At 41.0% G+C, this 16,666-nt stretch overlaps 2 protein-coding genes across 2 annotated transcripts in view; both read left to right on the forward strand.

Annotated features, from left to right (window-relative positions):
• The first annotated feature begins 1,384 nt into the window (after nt 1–1,384).
• LOC112573093 (alpha-(1,6)-fucosyltransferase-like) lies at nt 1,385–13,514 on the forward strand. The gene is made up of 10 exons (XM_025253112.1): nt 1,385–1,729; nt 8,016–8,218; nt 9,341–9,465; nt 9,839–10,037; nt 10,387–10,501; nt 10,677–10,896; nt 11,713–11,971; nt 12,315–12,491; nt 12,838–12,988; nt 13,073–13,514. Exons 2-10 carry the CDS (start codon nt 8,025–8,027, stop codon nt 13,406–13,408), a joined length of 1,776 nt encoding a protein of 591 aa, XP_025108897.1. The 5' UTR covers nt 1,385–1,729; nt 8,016–8,024; the 3' UTR covers nt 13,409–13,514.
• LOC112573099 (alpha-(1,6)-fucosyltransferase-like) overlaps nt 2,557–16,666 on the forward strand; it is a 30,403-nt gene continuing 16,293 nt past the window's right edge. Inside the window, exon 1 of the mRNA XM_025253127.1 lies at nt 2,557–2,602. The gene's annotated coding sequence lies outside the window, so the exon portion shown is untranslated. The remainder of the gene's footprint in view (nt 2,603–16,666) is intronic.

Here is a 16,666-nt window from a genome sequence, read left to right on the forward strand (position 1 = left end):
TATTTGAAGTGTAAGTGCTTCTCTATACAATGGTTTCCTTCTTTACGTTCAACTCGCCTTGCGTGAATACGGGTATCGGTCGATTCGATCATCGGGCAACTCGACCAAGTTCTTCAGGTGATTCGACACAGGTATACACGACTTTGGCAGTAGTTCTGATTCTTAGATATTAAAGCAGCTATTCCGCATCCAACTGAGGTTGTTGCTGCAATTTTATTTTTAAATTAGAACCATTAGTGCGTGAAGCCAAGTAAAGCGAATGCGAGCATCGACCCGGCCTGCCAGAGGCGGGAAGGTCTTGCGTCTGTTGGGAAGTGGGGCGAACGTGCGGGAGACGTGTCAGGGCATGACCTCTGGGCGGTGACAGTGACCTGGATGTCGTAGCTTCTTGTCCCACAGCCTGTTGTCGCGCTCGACATCCACGCCCATCGTGTCACACCCCTTCCCGTTCTATTTCCTCCCCTGTGTAGGTGAAGAAAGTCAAGGAACAGGGTCAGACCACGAACTTGTATTACCGGACTGCTGCCAGACTATTTTTTTTCTCCCCAAGTTAACTGCGAAAACGAGGCATGAGAAGACAAAGCTTCTGGTTTATTCACATTCTTTGTTTAGGCTCACCGAGACTAGCAGCGGATCACTTCGCAAGAAAAAGAAGCAACAACATACATTCAATTTAGCTTTTGTTGTTTTTTTGTTGGTTTTTTTTTTTTTTTAACTGAAGATGTGGGATTTTATCTCGAAAGGTCTTCTCCATCTTTTTTATTTATACTGCTGAGTTTTGTCGATGTGTCCATAGATGGTTATGCTGAAACCAGCGTTTGTGATGCTGTAGCGAGACAAATGTTCCAACCTAGAATCGCGTTCCAAACGAGGTGTGCGTCTTGTTGTAAGGACAGAACCGAACTGTCAGCGAGAGTCAATGGTCTGTGCACACTACAAAATTAAATTTACAAGTTGAGAAACACAGGAAACTTTTAGGTTCAAAATATTACAGCCTGCAAAGAGATGTGGATAGTGCACTATTTTCTTTTGATATCACTGCGCGAGTAGGTGTTGAATCGTCTGCTAAAGAGCAACTACAAGTAACTACAGGTCAAATTTGAAATAAAAATAACATGAAAAAGCTTCACACATACAACTCAAGATTTATTTTTGGTTTTGATAAAAAAAAAATTAAAAAAAATGTCTGCTAAATAATTCAGGAACACTAGAAGACCCAGCGTCTGTATTCCTCACAGGAACAGAAGCGGCAGCTAACATGGCCGCCACTCTTGCCTATTTCTGTTGATAATCAGCAGGACCTGTACAGGACGACCAGTCCAGTCGGAGCTGTGCCTTGATACCACGTGACCATTCGGTTGAACACGGGTGTGCCGGGTGGATGATCATGGATTGGTCGGAAAGACTACAATGGCGCACAGTCTCGCCCCACTTGCTGTACTCAGGTGTTTCAACTCCATTGCAGCTTCCAGTTTGCTGTGACATCGTTTACCGACGTCGTGAGGCACAGGTGGTCGTCTGCTTCTCTCAAACAGCTTCATCAAACAGTGATGAAGGCTTGGAGAGTCACATTCTAACAAAATCTCTTGACTGTGCAGAGAATAATGAAGGGTACAACAGCGTGCAGAGACATGTGTAGAGAACATCCAACCTACAAACAAATGTGAGATCCGGTGACAGCGAGGAAATTACCTGCAGACAACTGTTGGATCATTGTTTTTCATGAAAGGTGCGCAAATTTTTGTTGTGGATTATGAGTGTGGCTTTAATTGCATATTTACAACTGTCTTTAAAAGGTAGAACTGACACAGTGTAGTGAGTAGTTAACTTTTTTAATTTATTTAACAAAAACACTCGTAATCCAACTATGTAGTTTCAAGTGGCTGTAGTTAAGTAGAAATTAATGGTGAATGTGATAAGCCCCCCCTGATAAGGGTAGTTGTCTAAAATGTTGGCTACACAGTCGCTTTACACACACACACCACTGACACTTTATCTGATGTGACATCTGATCTGGACGGCAGGTGACACAAACCTGGGTTAGTGGTGTGTAAAATATGCTGGTGTATAGATGGGGTGATAAGGTCTGTTTCCCTAGTTACAATTTAATTTTACTCCAACCACAGGCTGCACCTCAGTCAGAGTACACATAGACATGTCGGGAAAAACAACCAACAACCAGCAAACAAGAAAACCAAAACATTGACAAGAATTAGGAGCGAATTTGACTACCAGCTATTTTTACAGCCAGTAACAGGTGCTTAACATGTGCAGCCAGGTGTGAAAACACGGTAAGAAGAACGAAAGCTCTCTTATTTCACAATCACAATCACGTGCCTAAATAAATGATAGGAATAACAAGAAAGAACGGACTTGAGGTATTGTTGTATAGTAGTATGGAGCATTGTATTTAGTAGTAGGGAAGATGGCTACGGATATACACATACACAGGACAGGCGGTGGGGGGTAACTACTTACCGAAGGAGAGAGGGAGGGGTCGACTAGTGACAGGATGGAGGTGTGGGGATGTTTTGGAGAGATGTGGGTGTGCAGGTCGGGTAAAGAGGGCGGGAGCCCCGAACCGTCAGGAGACAGGGCAAAGGTGAGAGCTAAGCTTCATGAAGAGCTTGAGTGTGTGGTGTGGAGGTTTCGCTTTAGGCAAGGCGATATTTCTTGTTTGTTTTTTTTTCCATCTGAACGAGGGAAGGTAGGTGCACAGTGCTGATTTTCCAAGCGGTAAGTTTCCCCTAATTCTCTGGCCCCTGTGCAGGGTGGAGATCACACAACCCGAGCAATAACATTCCTTTCTCACCCGAGTTCTTGCTGTTTGCGTTTAGAAAGCTGAAATGAAACATACTGTCAGGGTTAGAACCGACAATGGAATGTATTCTCCATAAAATAGACAGAAAAAAATAAGGAAGATAAAAATGAACAGCGGAAATGACACAAACATAAAGACAACTGAATTTTGAAACTTTAGTTTTATATTTTTCGTTTATCTGTCTTTATCTCTCTATATCTTTCTATACTCATAAGGGTTGATAATATTTAATATTTTCAGTTTATTCCTCTGGTGACTGACATAAAATACATGTGTTTGGGTGCAATGTTGGTATCTTTACAAATCGGCAACAATTCACACCTGCAATACAATGAGATAATAATTTACCATCAATGTTAGCAGTTTCAAAACTGAAATTGTTCTAACCACGGTACAGCTCCACAGGACAAATGTATTGTCTCTATTAACATGTCTAAACCTGCGAGACCCACTCGTATGTTATAACGGATTTTTATCTTGCTTCCTTTTCATATTTGTTATTCTGTGATATCAATTGTAAGATCAGTAGTAGAGTTAATTTTTGTGGTTCTATTGTCATACTGTTGATTTTGCTTTGCACTCAAAACTTGGGTGGAATGCACACATAGACAGTCTATGTAAACACGGACTACAAGCCAAATATTGATATCCCGTTTGTGAAGAGAGAAAGAAAAGAGATACATGTATAGAGAAATTCAAAAATAGACAAAGGAAAGGCAAAGGTCCCACAGTGAACAAAACAGGACAGGATGCTTTGCTTGATTAATCTGACTGTAAAACACCAATTCCGCCACCGCCCCAGTCTGAAGAGTAAACACTCGTGTCGGGTAAACAAGCGTTGGAGTCGGTAGCTCTACACATGCCATAAAATCCTCAAGCATTGAAATTCACTGTCGGGGGTAAACTGCTTCACCATAGTGCTGGCAACAACTGCGATCCAAGTGAAGTCGCCTAGAACGTGTATGTTAAATGTCAAATACATTTGTCACCCGCCATTCAAATGAGTACAAAATAACTCCATCTGAGTGTCGAAGACAACATTCAGCAAGAACATATTTTGTCCTGGTCTCTTTTCCTGTCATCCACGATTGCATGTTTTCTCTTCGATTTCAGCTCATTCTCTATTTAGAAATATTACCCTTTCGTGAGTACCGTGCTTTTTTGAGTTATCCAGGTGTAGTGAAGAGAAAAAGTAGTATAATATTTCTCATGCCTCTTACTCATAAAATACCAGTGAAGTATTTTTTTCTCTGAAACTTGATCCTCTGGTTTTCACCGATTTTCGCTCAGCACTCGGGTTAGCCTTTAACTACAGGGGAAAAAAAACCTCGTGTTGTTTCTGAATTTTAGAGGGAAATATTGAAGTATTATACTTGGTGAGGTCGAGTTTCAAAGTAACAGTCAGTTATTCCCAGGGTTAAAAGGTGGGGAATAAGGAAAACGGCGGGGTGGCGCTAAGGAGACGTCAGCAGCGATCTGTCGTTCTTGTCACTCTTTACAAACTTGTGGAGTGGCCGCTAGGCACACACTGTTTACAGAGCACTTGTAGGGCGGGTGAAGATAGAGAGGGAAGGGAAGCGTCGGACAGACGTGAGGCCCAATCTGTGAGCAGAGGTGTAGCGGGATGAATCGTTGAGCAATATGAATCGTTGAAGCGAGGCATGCTCATGCGTAGAAACTATGGATCTTCTAGGGTTGTTGAATGAATTAGCAGACATTTTCGTGGTATTTTACTAAATCAAAACCAATAATAAAGCGTGAGTTGTATGTGTTTAGCTTTTTCATGTTGTTTTTATTTAAATTTGACGTGTATTTACTCTTTAGCAGACGATCAAACACCCACTCGCGCAGGGATATCAAACAAAAATAGTCCACTATCCACATCACTTGCAAGCTATAATAATTTGAACCTAAACGTTTCATTTGTTTTTCAACTGTTAAATTTAACTTTTTAGTATTTTATTTCTTGTTAGGTTCAGTACATTCTCTTCGAATGCCTCGCTTCAACGATTCATATGGCTCAACGATTCATATTACTACAGAGGCACATCCAGGGAAGGTCACCCTAACACCTAATGCTTGCTTTTTCTTCTTGTGATTAATTTTTTGAAAATGATTAATTTTCATTTTTTTTTTAAAGATTTGTTGCTGAAGAGACAAAAAATGTGGATTTACCCTACTTCTCCTTCATTTAATTGACCATACTTATACACAAAATAAAAGAAGGTGTGATTCAACTGTTCTGGACGAGCGAGCGGGCAATTAATCACATTTTATCAGTTTGACGCTTGAAAGCGCCTATCACTATTTTTATTTTAAAAAGTTCATTGGAGAAAACAGAATTACTGATAATGTACGAATGCTAACTGTATTTTATCCTTGTTTGTGAGAGATGTTTCTGCTGGTATTTTGACTTGATTACTCTTCACCACACAGTTACTACTATTACAATACAAAGGTGGGTGTGTGTGTGTGGGTGTGGGCGAACAGAGCCAGAATGATAAGTTGTACTTGAGATGATTCAACCTTTAGTTATTTCATAAACGATTATTTAAAAAATTTCCCCATTGGAAATAAATTACTCAGAAATTAAACAGGACTTTTAAATATTGGATAAATTGGATATACACGACTTGGTTGTAGTATTGCAGCAGAAGTTGTATGTCCATGCAATCTCGCGCCCGTAACCAAAAGTTCCCAAGAAACATACAGTAAGTGCATCATGATTATATATCTCTTCAGTTTCTTCCCGAACAGCATCTAAAACATGTGAAGAATGTCAGTGTAGCTCACCATGCGTGTCCATAGTTACTGACCCAGTAGGAAATCCAACCAACCAGCCATATAATCAGTCCTGACGGAGTTGAAAATCATGCTACAATACAAAGGATTGAGGAATTTATATTTTTCAGGCACACAAGAACTCTCTTGATTCACTTTGTTAATGTGCGTTTCAAGAACTCGGCAACTCAGTAAGGACTCGTACTTTTTGCAGTGTCACCTGATTATATCTCAACTTGCTTTTACACACTAATGTATATTAGTTACATTAAAGGTAGGATAAGAACAGTTTGGCTTGTTTGCCTTAATTGAAATATTACACATTCTTAGCATATTGATAACTCCAAGTTTCCTGCATTTTATGTGGTATTCTTCAGTGGACATGAGTACTATCACATCCTCATTGTAAAATAAATGGAAAGGGAACCTGCAAATACATGTTTAGAAAACTAAATGTCAGGTTAATGATGTGTGGAAGCTGAACAGGCGTAATGATACGATGCATCTAATGGAAATAATTGTTTCATTTCTCGAACACTACAAACATAACTTGAAACATAACTTTTCTCAATTTGCAGGTCGTAATAAATCGTAACGTGCAGGTGAAAGTAAATCACTTATTTAATATAAAATCAAAACATTACCGTACAGATACTATCTAAACATTGATAAAACATACAGTATATCAGGAGAATAATTCCAAAGAAGGTTTTTAAAAATAATTTAAAGATTGCACAAACATTTCTAATTTATATTATCTAGTTTTAGCATTTTTAGATGTAATTATTGAAGTATTACATTTCACTTTTATAAAAGTCAAATGCCTGTCATTTTGCAAAGTTTTGATGGTGACAAGAATATGGGGCTTTATAGATACGACCACAGCAGTTTAATAATAAAACTAGAGTCAGTGCCTGTTGCCGACTGAAAACTGTTAAAAATTAGTTTACATGATCGTTTGTGAATGGCTGATACTTCGACTGTATGTTTTACTCCAGTGACTGTCCTCCATTATAATACATAATAAATATAAAATAAATTATGTAGGTATAGAAGCGTTCTCAAAGTAGTCGCAAACAGGGCCGTGCTTAGGGGCAGGCGGACGAGGCATCTGCCTAGGGCCCCGCGCTTTTGATTGATATGGTAACTAGGCATCTGGAAGTGTAGTCAGCCGTGGCGTGAGGGCCCCGCAGGGGGCTAAGAACGGGCCTGATGACACTCATCCCTCCGACGCCTCGAGCCCAGACAGAAATAAGTGTTTGTGAAGCCAGATTAACAGCATCATAAAAATGTAAATGTATCTCTCTTACACCCGACTATGTGGGACAAAAGCATGGATTTTTTTTTCAAGCCTTTAAAGCTGGTTGTTACGCAGTTAATGAGCGGTAACCAGGTTTATATCCCTGGGAGCCAGCTTCCTGCTTTATCTTCTCCAACCCTGTAGGGAGTCAAGTACCCGTTCCCACCTGCTGGGTGGACTGGGGGAAGTTTGCTGCGTCACACGGGTATCGAAGCAGTGTGCCTGTCAGTCTGGAAGCTAGAGGTCTAGCCTACTAACCTATCTGCTATTCACTAATTAGCATCCAGTGACAAGGCTACAACAAGTGCTACAACAAGTGCTCCCAGCGGGCCGACAACATGATACCGCTGCTTGCGTCTCCTCAGCGCATTTTTTAAAACTTGTGAATGCCTGTACAAGAGAACCAAAAGCCAAAAATGACTGAAACAATGATATGACTTTAAAAATAATTAACATAAGTTGAAATTATTTAAAATGCATAAGCAGTAATAATAAAAGTGGTGAATGAAATGTCAAGTAAACAATGCCATAAAAATATATAAAGTAAAATACAGACACCACTTTATTTACGAACATTTGAGTTACGAACTTTCGGACACACGAACAATCCACACCAGTTAAAATTGTGTAGTTAAAATTATTTTTTGCAAAACACCCACAAGTCCGAATTTTGAAGTGTGCGCCTTCTTGTGGCTTTGGACCAACCGCACGTAGCCAACGCCTACCCCTCCGCCACCTGCCGCTTGAACATTTGTGTGGATTGTTATCTACAGGCTATTTTTGCTCTTTTTTATTTTATTTATTTATTTTTATTTATATATATATTTGTTTGTTGTCATTTCTTCATTTTCTTCTCGGTTTCTTTCGTCGCGCTTTTATTCCCACTTCGCCATCTACGCCCACATCAACTGTCCCCCGTCCACCCTGCATCCTCCTCCCCTTGTCAGCGCCTGAACACGTGGCCCGGGTGCGACCAAGCCTTCTGTGTAGCAGCAAGGGTGGGGACCTGAAGTACAACAACTCAGTCGACAGTTCGGTAACAAGCAGCCACTACTCAGCCAGACAGCCAGTCATTCGACAACAAACTTCAACCACGTGTCCCTTTCTGTGCAGGCCACAACGATGATAAGGAGGCGGAAAGTCTGTGTGGTGTTGACACTTATCAACGTGGTTGTCATCTTCCTGGTCATCGTCGCTCACAGCTTCAACAGGTCCGTGGTGGAAATACAGTCCGGGCTCCAATGGACAGCGGATGGAAGTCCGTCTTTACCCAATGTAGTGACCATCCAGATCAACATTTCTGAACTTATAAACAGGTACGGACTTTGCACCCACAATCTCCTCTGTTGCCTCTTCAGCTGTAAACAAGTGGCACTTGGGCAGTGCTCTCTGTGTGAGATGTTTGGTTGAAATGCTACCACATGGGATTTCATTATTGTCCTCGGGGTGAGCTGTTTGCACGATAGTTCAGGGGGAATAATTTCCGAGGTGGTAAAGACATTATTATAAAGATTGTAGCACAGATTGTTAACACGAAAGAGTCAATAATAGTCGCTCCTAAACCTTTTTGCACCGGATGCGACAATGAAAAAAAAACATCGATAAGGCTTCCAGGTGTGTTTCTTCCGGAAAAGTCATTGAAGCACCTTAAATGATTTATTTTTCAAGCTTTTTTCCTTTCTTGAAAGGAATTGATATGTAATTAAAGATAAAATTACTGGTTTAGTGTTAGAGCGCAGGGTGTTCTTGTGGTCTTTGGTTTGTGTACTTGAAATTTTTCTGTATATTTAATTCATTGGTTGTTGACACTGAAAGGTTATAAATCTGTATGTGTGTGTGTGTGCTACTACACGCCTTGATAACTATGATAACTAAGCTTTCTAAATCGACTTTATTATCATGCTGCTTGTGTTTCCTTTGTAATCCTCACATCCTTCGTCATCGGTGATGATTCTCACCCTCTGATAAGACTTATCAGGTTTATAAACAACTTGACGGGGTAGATAAGGAACAAAGAAGTCTCAGCTGTAAACAACTATGACTAGTTGATATCGGGTATTTGCTTTGTCACATTCGTAGTCCTAACTAATTGTTATATTATTCATTCACACAGACGATTAATAGGTTCCTCGGTCAAAAACAAATAGAACAGACGGGCATACCCGACACCCAGCTGACATTGTTTACAGTCTAATGGTTGTCTGACCTGCTCACACCTCATTTGCCGCTAGGTGCGCTGCTGTGTACTAAGTGTCGCCACAGGCCCCACGATGGAAAAGCTCATAAAATCGCCTATTAACACCGGTGTGATGAAGCTGCAGGGAGTAGGACTGGGGTAACTAGTCCAAGGGGACAGGGGACACTGTTTTCTGGCCCTCTTCACACCTCACTTCCACCCTCTCTCGATGACACTAATTAGCTTTTGTTGTTTATTGCAGGTGCCTTCAAGAAGGAGAGATATTTCAAAACAAAAATGAATCCTTCGTACAACAATGTGTCAAGAGAGCAGCAAGTGCAATAACTCTGACGAAGCTTGAGCAGCTGGGGACTCACACTTATCCAGGTGCAAACAAACAAACAAACAAACAAACAAACAAACAAACAAACAAACACTTTTGTTAGTAGTTTGACCTCCTAAAGGTAGCGCACTACTCACATCGTCTTACACAGTCGTGTCTGAAACATAGGATTAAACCAGGCTTTCTTCCACTCCATGTTATTCACAGTTCACGTGGTTATTTTAAATTTTATTTTAGCCACACATATGCTGATGCTTGCAACATTTCTCAATGGGCAAATGGAATTGTCTTAATTAATGGAGTTTGAAACACTTCGAATAAATAAGAAAAAAGTTAATATCTTAACTGGAGAGGACGAAAGTTTGACAGTTGTGATTGTCCAGGATGCCCTACTGACAGAATACAAATGTTGGACAGGTGAGAATCAAACCAAGGCCCTGTACCCTCTGAGTACGGAGCGAGAGACTGCGAGACGGAGAGTAGAGTCAACGGCGAGAGAGGTCTTCTACTTCATCACTGCCAAGATGGACGCACTCAGCCATGGAAAGTTCTCCTTGAACGAGTTTACGAAGCAGTTTATAAACAACACGAGGACAGAACTTGAAGACTACAAAAGGTAAATAATCTCTAAAAAAAAAAACCCTAAAAAATATGTCATTAATTCAATTACTTTTATTTACTTTATAGACATAATTTTTTTATGTAGCAAATAGAAATAAGACCCTCTAGTCAACGGACGGAATGAAAGCCAGAAAATGTTCTGTAAGACTGAGAGGAGGTTACTGTAGCAAAACCCACTTTAAATCCGGGTCACCAAGTACGTTCTGCAAGTTTTTGCTACAAAACACGTGAACAGATTTGTAGGTGAAAGTTACTTTTTATTCATTGTAGCGAAACCTTTTCTTCCTGCGTCTGCCATATAAAATGTTATGCGAGTGTACCTTGAAGTTTTGCTCTGTGTCCAGGTCGTTGTCCAATGATCTTCATCAGCTGCGTCACGTGGACGAGGACGAAGAGTGGCGGGTCAGTGAGTCCAAACAACTCGGGGACCTCGTGCAGCGCCGTCTGCTCGCTCTACAGGTGAGAGATGTGTGCATGTCCCGCATTGCCACTCATCAGCTCACTACAGGATCACAAACTAAAGTTAAATAATGGTTCTTGTGTATTAATCTGTTTGTCACGCTCTCTTTGTATGAGATCCTTAAGCTTCATTAATTTAGTTGAATAAAAATAAAGATGAAGACTCATTTTGCAGAACCCACAGGACTGCAGCAAAGCGAAACTTGTCGTCTACAACTTGGGGAGACCCTACGGCTTCGGCAGCATGTTGCACGAGGCGACGATGTGTCTGTTGACGGCCTACGCCACACACCGGACACTTGTTCTCACAACCAACGGCTGGAGATACGCCCCGAGCACCTGGGAGACCTTCATGATGCCGCTGTCTACCTGTACAGCTAATGACACTAGAGACAGTGAGTGACCAGTCCTATGGACATCTCTATGTGGCGGCAAGCGGCGTCAGTACCTAAACAAGGGTGGTGATAAACAGCCGTTAGCTAGCTGATTAACTGATTGCTACACCATAGCCAAAAGCCAATGATTGCAGCAGTCATAACTGCAAGTCATCTATGACATCTTTACTGTCCAGTCGACATCAAGGCGTCATCGGAGATGTTGTATTCCAACTGCAGCGACTCTTCTGAAGGATGACAGTCACTTCACAAGGCCGTGCTTAGGGGCAGGCGGACGAGGCATCTGCCTAGGGCCCCGCGCTTTTGATTGTAACCTATTGACAAACGTTAGAAATAAATTAATCGTAGGCTTATGTTGTAATGTGTATCAGCGTGCTGTCAATGATAAAAGACGAGATATCCCTGAGGAAAAAAGTGACTTTAGATCCCAACTAAAACCGTGTGATCGTGGCGTCAGGGCCCCGCACATGCCCTTTGCCTCGGGCCCCGCGGGGGCTAAGAACGGGCCTGCACCTGCATATAGCTTTATAACAATCGAAATCCAAAACTTTTTAATAATAGGCACACAGGATATTTGACAGAAGCATTTTCGATGTCTGTGTCTTCTTGACTTTCTTGTATACCATCTGTTTATTATCATTCATATATCAAATATATACATATAGACCCACATACACACAAAACAAAGGGGAAATTATTTGTGTGCATGTGAAATTAATATTTGTCGTTATGTGCATTGGTATAATTATGTGTCTGACTCAATACATTTTATAAAGAAAAGTTCCTGACTTACTATTGGCTGTGTGTTCACAACAGTGGACCCTAAGAATCAGACAGCTTCAGCTCGCGTCGTTAAACTGAAAAGTCTGATAGGAGAATGGAACAGTTCACCAGCCAAGTTTCGTCCTCGCGCCATCCCAGCAGACCTGGCCAAGAGGTTAAAGGCCTTCCATGGTGACCCCCCGGCCTGGTGGGTCGGTCAGCTGGTCAGCTTCCTCCTGCGTCCTCAGCCTCACTTGCAGCAGACCATCCAGACACAAGGCGACAAAATGGGATTTCAACGTCCTATTGTGGGGTGAGACACACACACACCTTACTGGGCAAGCGGTTTGGTTGACTGGTTTGTTTCTTCGCATGTTTACATCATTGTTAGAGACGAAAAAAACTTTACTTCGTCAAAAACTGTATTTACGGCATTCACACTTTGTTGAAAAATGGATTTATTGAAATGTTGCCCCCAGTTATACATCAGCAATTCTCGTCACTCGCCCAACATTTGTGCTTAGCGATTTATGGTCCTGATAACGAGTTGGGACTGCACTGGCCTCAAGGCGAGCTTGTAGGGAGGAGATAACTCGGTAAAAAATCACAGTTCACTGCTTTGCCTCCCTTATGATCTGATTTCATTCATCTTACAGCATTCAAGTGAGGCGGACAGACAAGGTGAATGGCGAGGCGGTGTACCACAGTCTGGAGGAGTACATGAAGCACGTGGAGGAGTATTACGACCTGAGACAGCAGCACGAGGACATCAAAGAACGCCGACTGTTTGTGGCCACCGATGACCCATCAGTGTTTCCGGAACTTCAAAAAAAGTGAATGTTTAATGTCATGGATTCAGTCAGTACAGTACAAAATGATAAATAGTAATTTTATGGCTATGTCTGGCTTCCTGCCATCATACAAAGCTTAACCCGAAAGGTCTCTAAGACCTTACTCTCTAACGACCTCAAAAAGTTTCGGGAGAACTTTACATTTACTCATGCATGCATCGTTAGAAGTGAGTCATATATATATATACTAAAAGGCTAATAAGTAAGGAAGATTTATGAGCAGAGCCAAATCGTAGTGGACATGTCACATTAGGATCTGCAGCTTCATCATCTGTTTGTCACTCAGTCGAGGACATAGATATATCATCAATGAAACTGTTTGTACCAGGTACCCGGGGTATAACATCAGCGGTGTGGAGGGCAGTGTAGACTCAGCTTCTGTCAAATCCCGCTACACGAGAGATGGACTGAGTGCAGTACTAGTGGACCTGCACTTCCTGTCCATGTGTGACTTTGTCGTCTGCACCTACACTTCAAATGTAAGGGAGCCTCGCACTGTGCGTGTGTGTGTGTGTGTGATTACCACCATTAAAAACATTTCATGCAATATTTGTGTGTCACAGATCTGTCGGGCCGTGTACGAACTGATGCAGACGAGACATGGCGACGCCTCCAACAAGGTGTATTCTCTGGACTCCTCGGTGTATTTTTTAACAGACGGCGACATCCACTACAAACGAGCCGTTGTCAACCACCAAGCGACATCCAATGAAGAAATCTCCCTTCAAGTTGGAGACCTCGTACATGTTCAAACCTACGTTTTCCGTAGCAATGACCGACATTTCGTTGGTAACCTGAGGAACGGCTCCAGTGTCGGCATCAACACACGGACTGGAAAACGAGGACTTTTCCCTACCTACAAGGTGGTGGATGAAATTGTAGAAGAAAACATGGGCTAGACAAGCATAGGGTATAATTTAGACAGAGCTGTAGATGTTACTAAATATTTGTTGTCGCTAATACCACAAAGATTTCGGTTTTTAATACATATTATTCCAGTTGATACTTTGTGTGTTTTGGGATCTTTTTGGTGTGTTTTGTTAATAAAATGAGATATTTAAATCAGCAGCTACAGGGAAATACAGGCAAAAGTCTTCCCTGACAATGAATCATGACTACTTATCTTTTGCGTGGCCATAAAAAAGCGGATATAAGCACAAAGTAAGAATGAAATACAACCTATTAATGAAACCATGAAACTCCGGACTTGCCTCATATTGGGCTTTTACTGACCTTACAAAAAGCAATAATAATAATATGTTGATTTTTATAGCACTTTTTCCCACCATTAAAGACGGACTCAAAGCGCTTTATTAAAAAAGAAAACACACAAACATAATAAAAATGGATGTTGGTTCAGAACCAGTTATCGCTGAATATTTGTGATCTTTTCGTATCGCAGTCTATAGCTGATAGACACAGTCCACACTGTCAAACAGCATGATGAACACTTCTGATGATGTTTCGATTATGATAATTGATGCTAAGAGTGATTTTCCCCTTGTTTTCTGTCAGTGGTGGGAAGGTGATGTGAGGCTGACTTGCTGGTGGAGAATCAGACAGCTGAAATTTGGAACAAGTGCAATGTTTTGTTACTGATTTGTCAGACATAACTTTTGTCTGTCTTTAGCCTCTTGTCACTCTTGAATCTCTGAACTTTACCAGCTGCTAGTTTTCAGAAAGACATAAGTACAGTAGTCAGGTCAAAGCTCTTTGTCACCCTCAGTCACATTAGTGTGTGACATATTTCACTGAGCTTCCTGGAGACACCTGGTGTCAATCATTACAGATGGTGTGTACTCCACACAAAGCTTGCTGTGACAGCTCGACATTGTGAAGCAGCTGGAGGAAGATAATCAGAGTTTGAAGTCGACACTGTCCATACACACATCTCACATTAAAGTAGTGGCAAGATGGCGAAGACGTGACGGTAGAAATAAAATGGCCCAGGAATAATGAAAAGTGGCGGAGACACAAAAAACTCCATCCAGGAACATACAAAATATTGTAACAGATGTGCTGTTGCACATTATACACAAAACTTCACGCAGATCAGAGAACAGATATGAAAAGTGAGGGAGAGGAGTCACCCCGAGCCAGTTAGACGAAGGGACATCACTCTCATCTCCTCTTGTCAACTTGCTTTTAACTTTCTTTTCCATCGGACAGCAGAATCAGAATGGTATTCTGTTTGTTATTTAAAAATAATTTTCAATCCCATTCTCAATCCACTCAATCTACTCAAAGAGATTTACTGAATACCAATGACCTGCAGATTGGTGTTTTTCGCCAAACTAAGGCTTTACCACGGCAAAGCAGGTGGCCCTGTAAAGTGAAAGTCTGCCAGAGACGAGATTCGAACCCAGATCAGCTAATCCTCACTGTAGTGGTGACTTGCGCTAACCGTTGCACCACTGGACTGTCCTGGCTACCAAGTGAAGTGTTCAAGATTCAAGACTTTTTATTGTCACCCTTTAAGGGTATTGAGATATTAAAAATTTACATGTACATATTTACACATATTCTTATCTTAATAAATAATATCTCCCATTTACATACACACACTCGCGGGTTAGCTTATGACCTCTAGTCTAAAAAGAACAACAAAAAAACAAAAACAAATTCTTTGTATCATTCACTGATTCTTTCCTTCTTCAAGCCTTTTCGTGTATAAACACACTCTTGTTCTCTCACTCTTCTTCATACGTATTCTATATTCTTAACCATAATAAACCCAACGGTGGTGTCAATAAATGATCAAAAGTCAAAAGATCACACATATACAGTCACTCACAAACATACACAACACAGAAAACACACACACATGCTCGAAAGCCAAGATCTGAATACTTATGTAAAAGTTTGAGTGAGTGGTTGTGAGTCAGCTGACTCAGCTGACATTTGCATGCAGTCTATGCTCTCTGCTCTGACCATTGTGAACCAAACAAGTTCATGAACCTAGTGACCAATCACTGCCGGATGATCTGGTATACAGTTCCAACCATCCCTGATGTACCGAATCCACCAGCACCGCTAACTTTAAAGCGAAAACTACCACAAGAAATGATGTTTCAGCAAACGGAGCATGTGAAAGAAAAGAAAAAGGAATAAAACTTGATGAGAAAGGTAATTATTACAAGTAATAAAATTACCGATTAGCTAGCAACATCATCAATTACTTTTAGCACTTCACTGCAATCCTTAAAAAATTTGCAACTAAAGTTGGAAAACAGTGTCAACTTGATTAAAACAGTGTTCTTTAGAAATTTAATATCACTCAACAGGTTCCTCTTTGGAGACAGTTGATTTTGTCAGCAGCATGTCCCCACGAACTTGTATTACTGGACTTCTGGCTGACGATTTTTTTCCCATTAGCAACTAAAACGTGTGTACAAAGCTTGCAGTTTATTCACATTCATTGTTTAGGCTCGCCGAGACTAACAGCGGAAAACTTCGCAAGAGGCTAAGCGTTGGTCTCGGCAGACTGACAGCAGTCCACCTTTACACGTCAGTTTGTTTTTTGTTTGTTTGTTGTTTTTTTTTTTTTTTTTTTTTTTTTTTTTTTTTTGAAAGGCTTGATAGAAAATTGATCATATTAGAGAACGAAAACATCCCAACGCAAAACAAAACCAAAAAAACATTAAACTCCACTCCAAGATTTGAACATAACACCTATCAATTTTGAGACGACGATTCTAACCACTAGGCCACAGAGGCCACCTGACGGGCATCTCTAATTTAACCTACTTGTAGTTAAACATTGTCTATGTTGTGTTGGACTCTCATTTATTTTACCTTTACCTCTCATCAGTTTTAGGCTTTGAGTTATTTTGACTGTCACAATTAATTTAATGTAGCCCTTCATACTTTTTAACAGTAGTTGAATTAGCCCCAGAGCAAGTTTCATAGCTTTTTCACAGCTTTCAAAGATTGAAGCGAAGGGTTTCTCTGAGCGCGGTCGGCCAAGGGCGTATCTTTTATTCCTAAACGATGAAGCAGCTTCGGAACTTCGGAAGCCTTCGGAAGCGTGACGTCAGCGACCTTGCACACTTCCCTTCAAAGCCAACCTCCGCTTCACTCTTTGAAAGCTATGAAACTTGTTCTGGGGGCTAATTCTACAACTTTTAAATACCGTGAAGGGTGGCATAAAGTGAACT

The sequence above is a fragment of the Pomacea canaliculata genome, linkage group LG10, assembly GCF_003073045.1.
Source record: "Pomacea canaliculata isolate SZHN2017 linkage group LG10, ASM307304v1, whole genome shotgun sequence".
Taxonomy (NCBI): Eukaryota; Metazoa; Mollusca; class Gastropoda; order Architaenioglossa; family Ampullariidae; genus Pomacea; species Pomacea canaliculata.

What these genes read in the sequence shown, in the direction of transcription:
- LOC112573093 (XM_025253112.1), top strand. Translation starts at nt 8,025, where the DNA reads ATGATAAGGAGGCGGAAAGTCTGTGTGGTGTTGACACTTATCAACGTG. An exon ending in GCCGTCTGCTCGCTCTACAG is followed by an intron (nt 10,502 to 10,676) that starts GTGAGAGATGTG and finishes CTCATTTTGCAG; the next exon opens with AACCCACAGGACTGCAGCAA. An exon ending in TCTGCACCTACACTTCAAAT is followed by an intron (nt 12,989 to 13,072) that starts GTAAGGGAGCCT and finishes TGTGTGTCACAG; the next exon opens with ATCTGTCGGGCCGTGTACGA.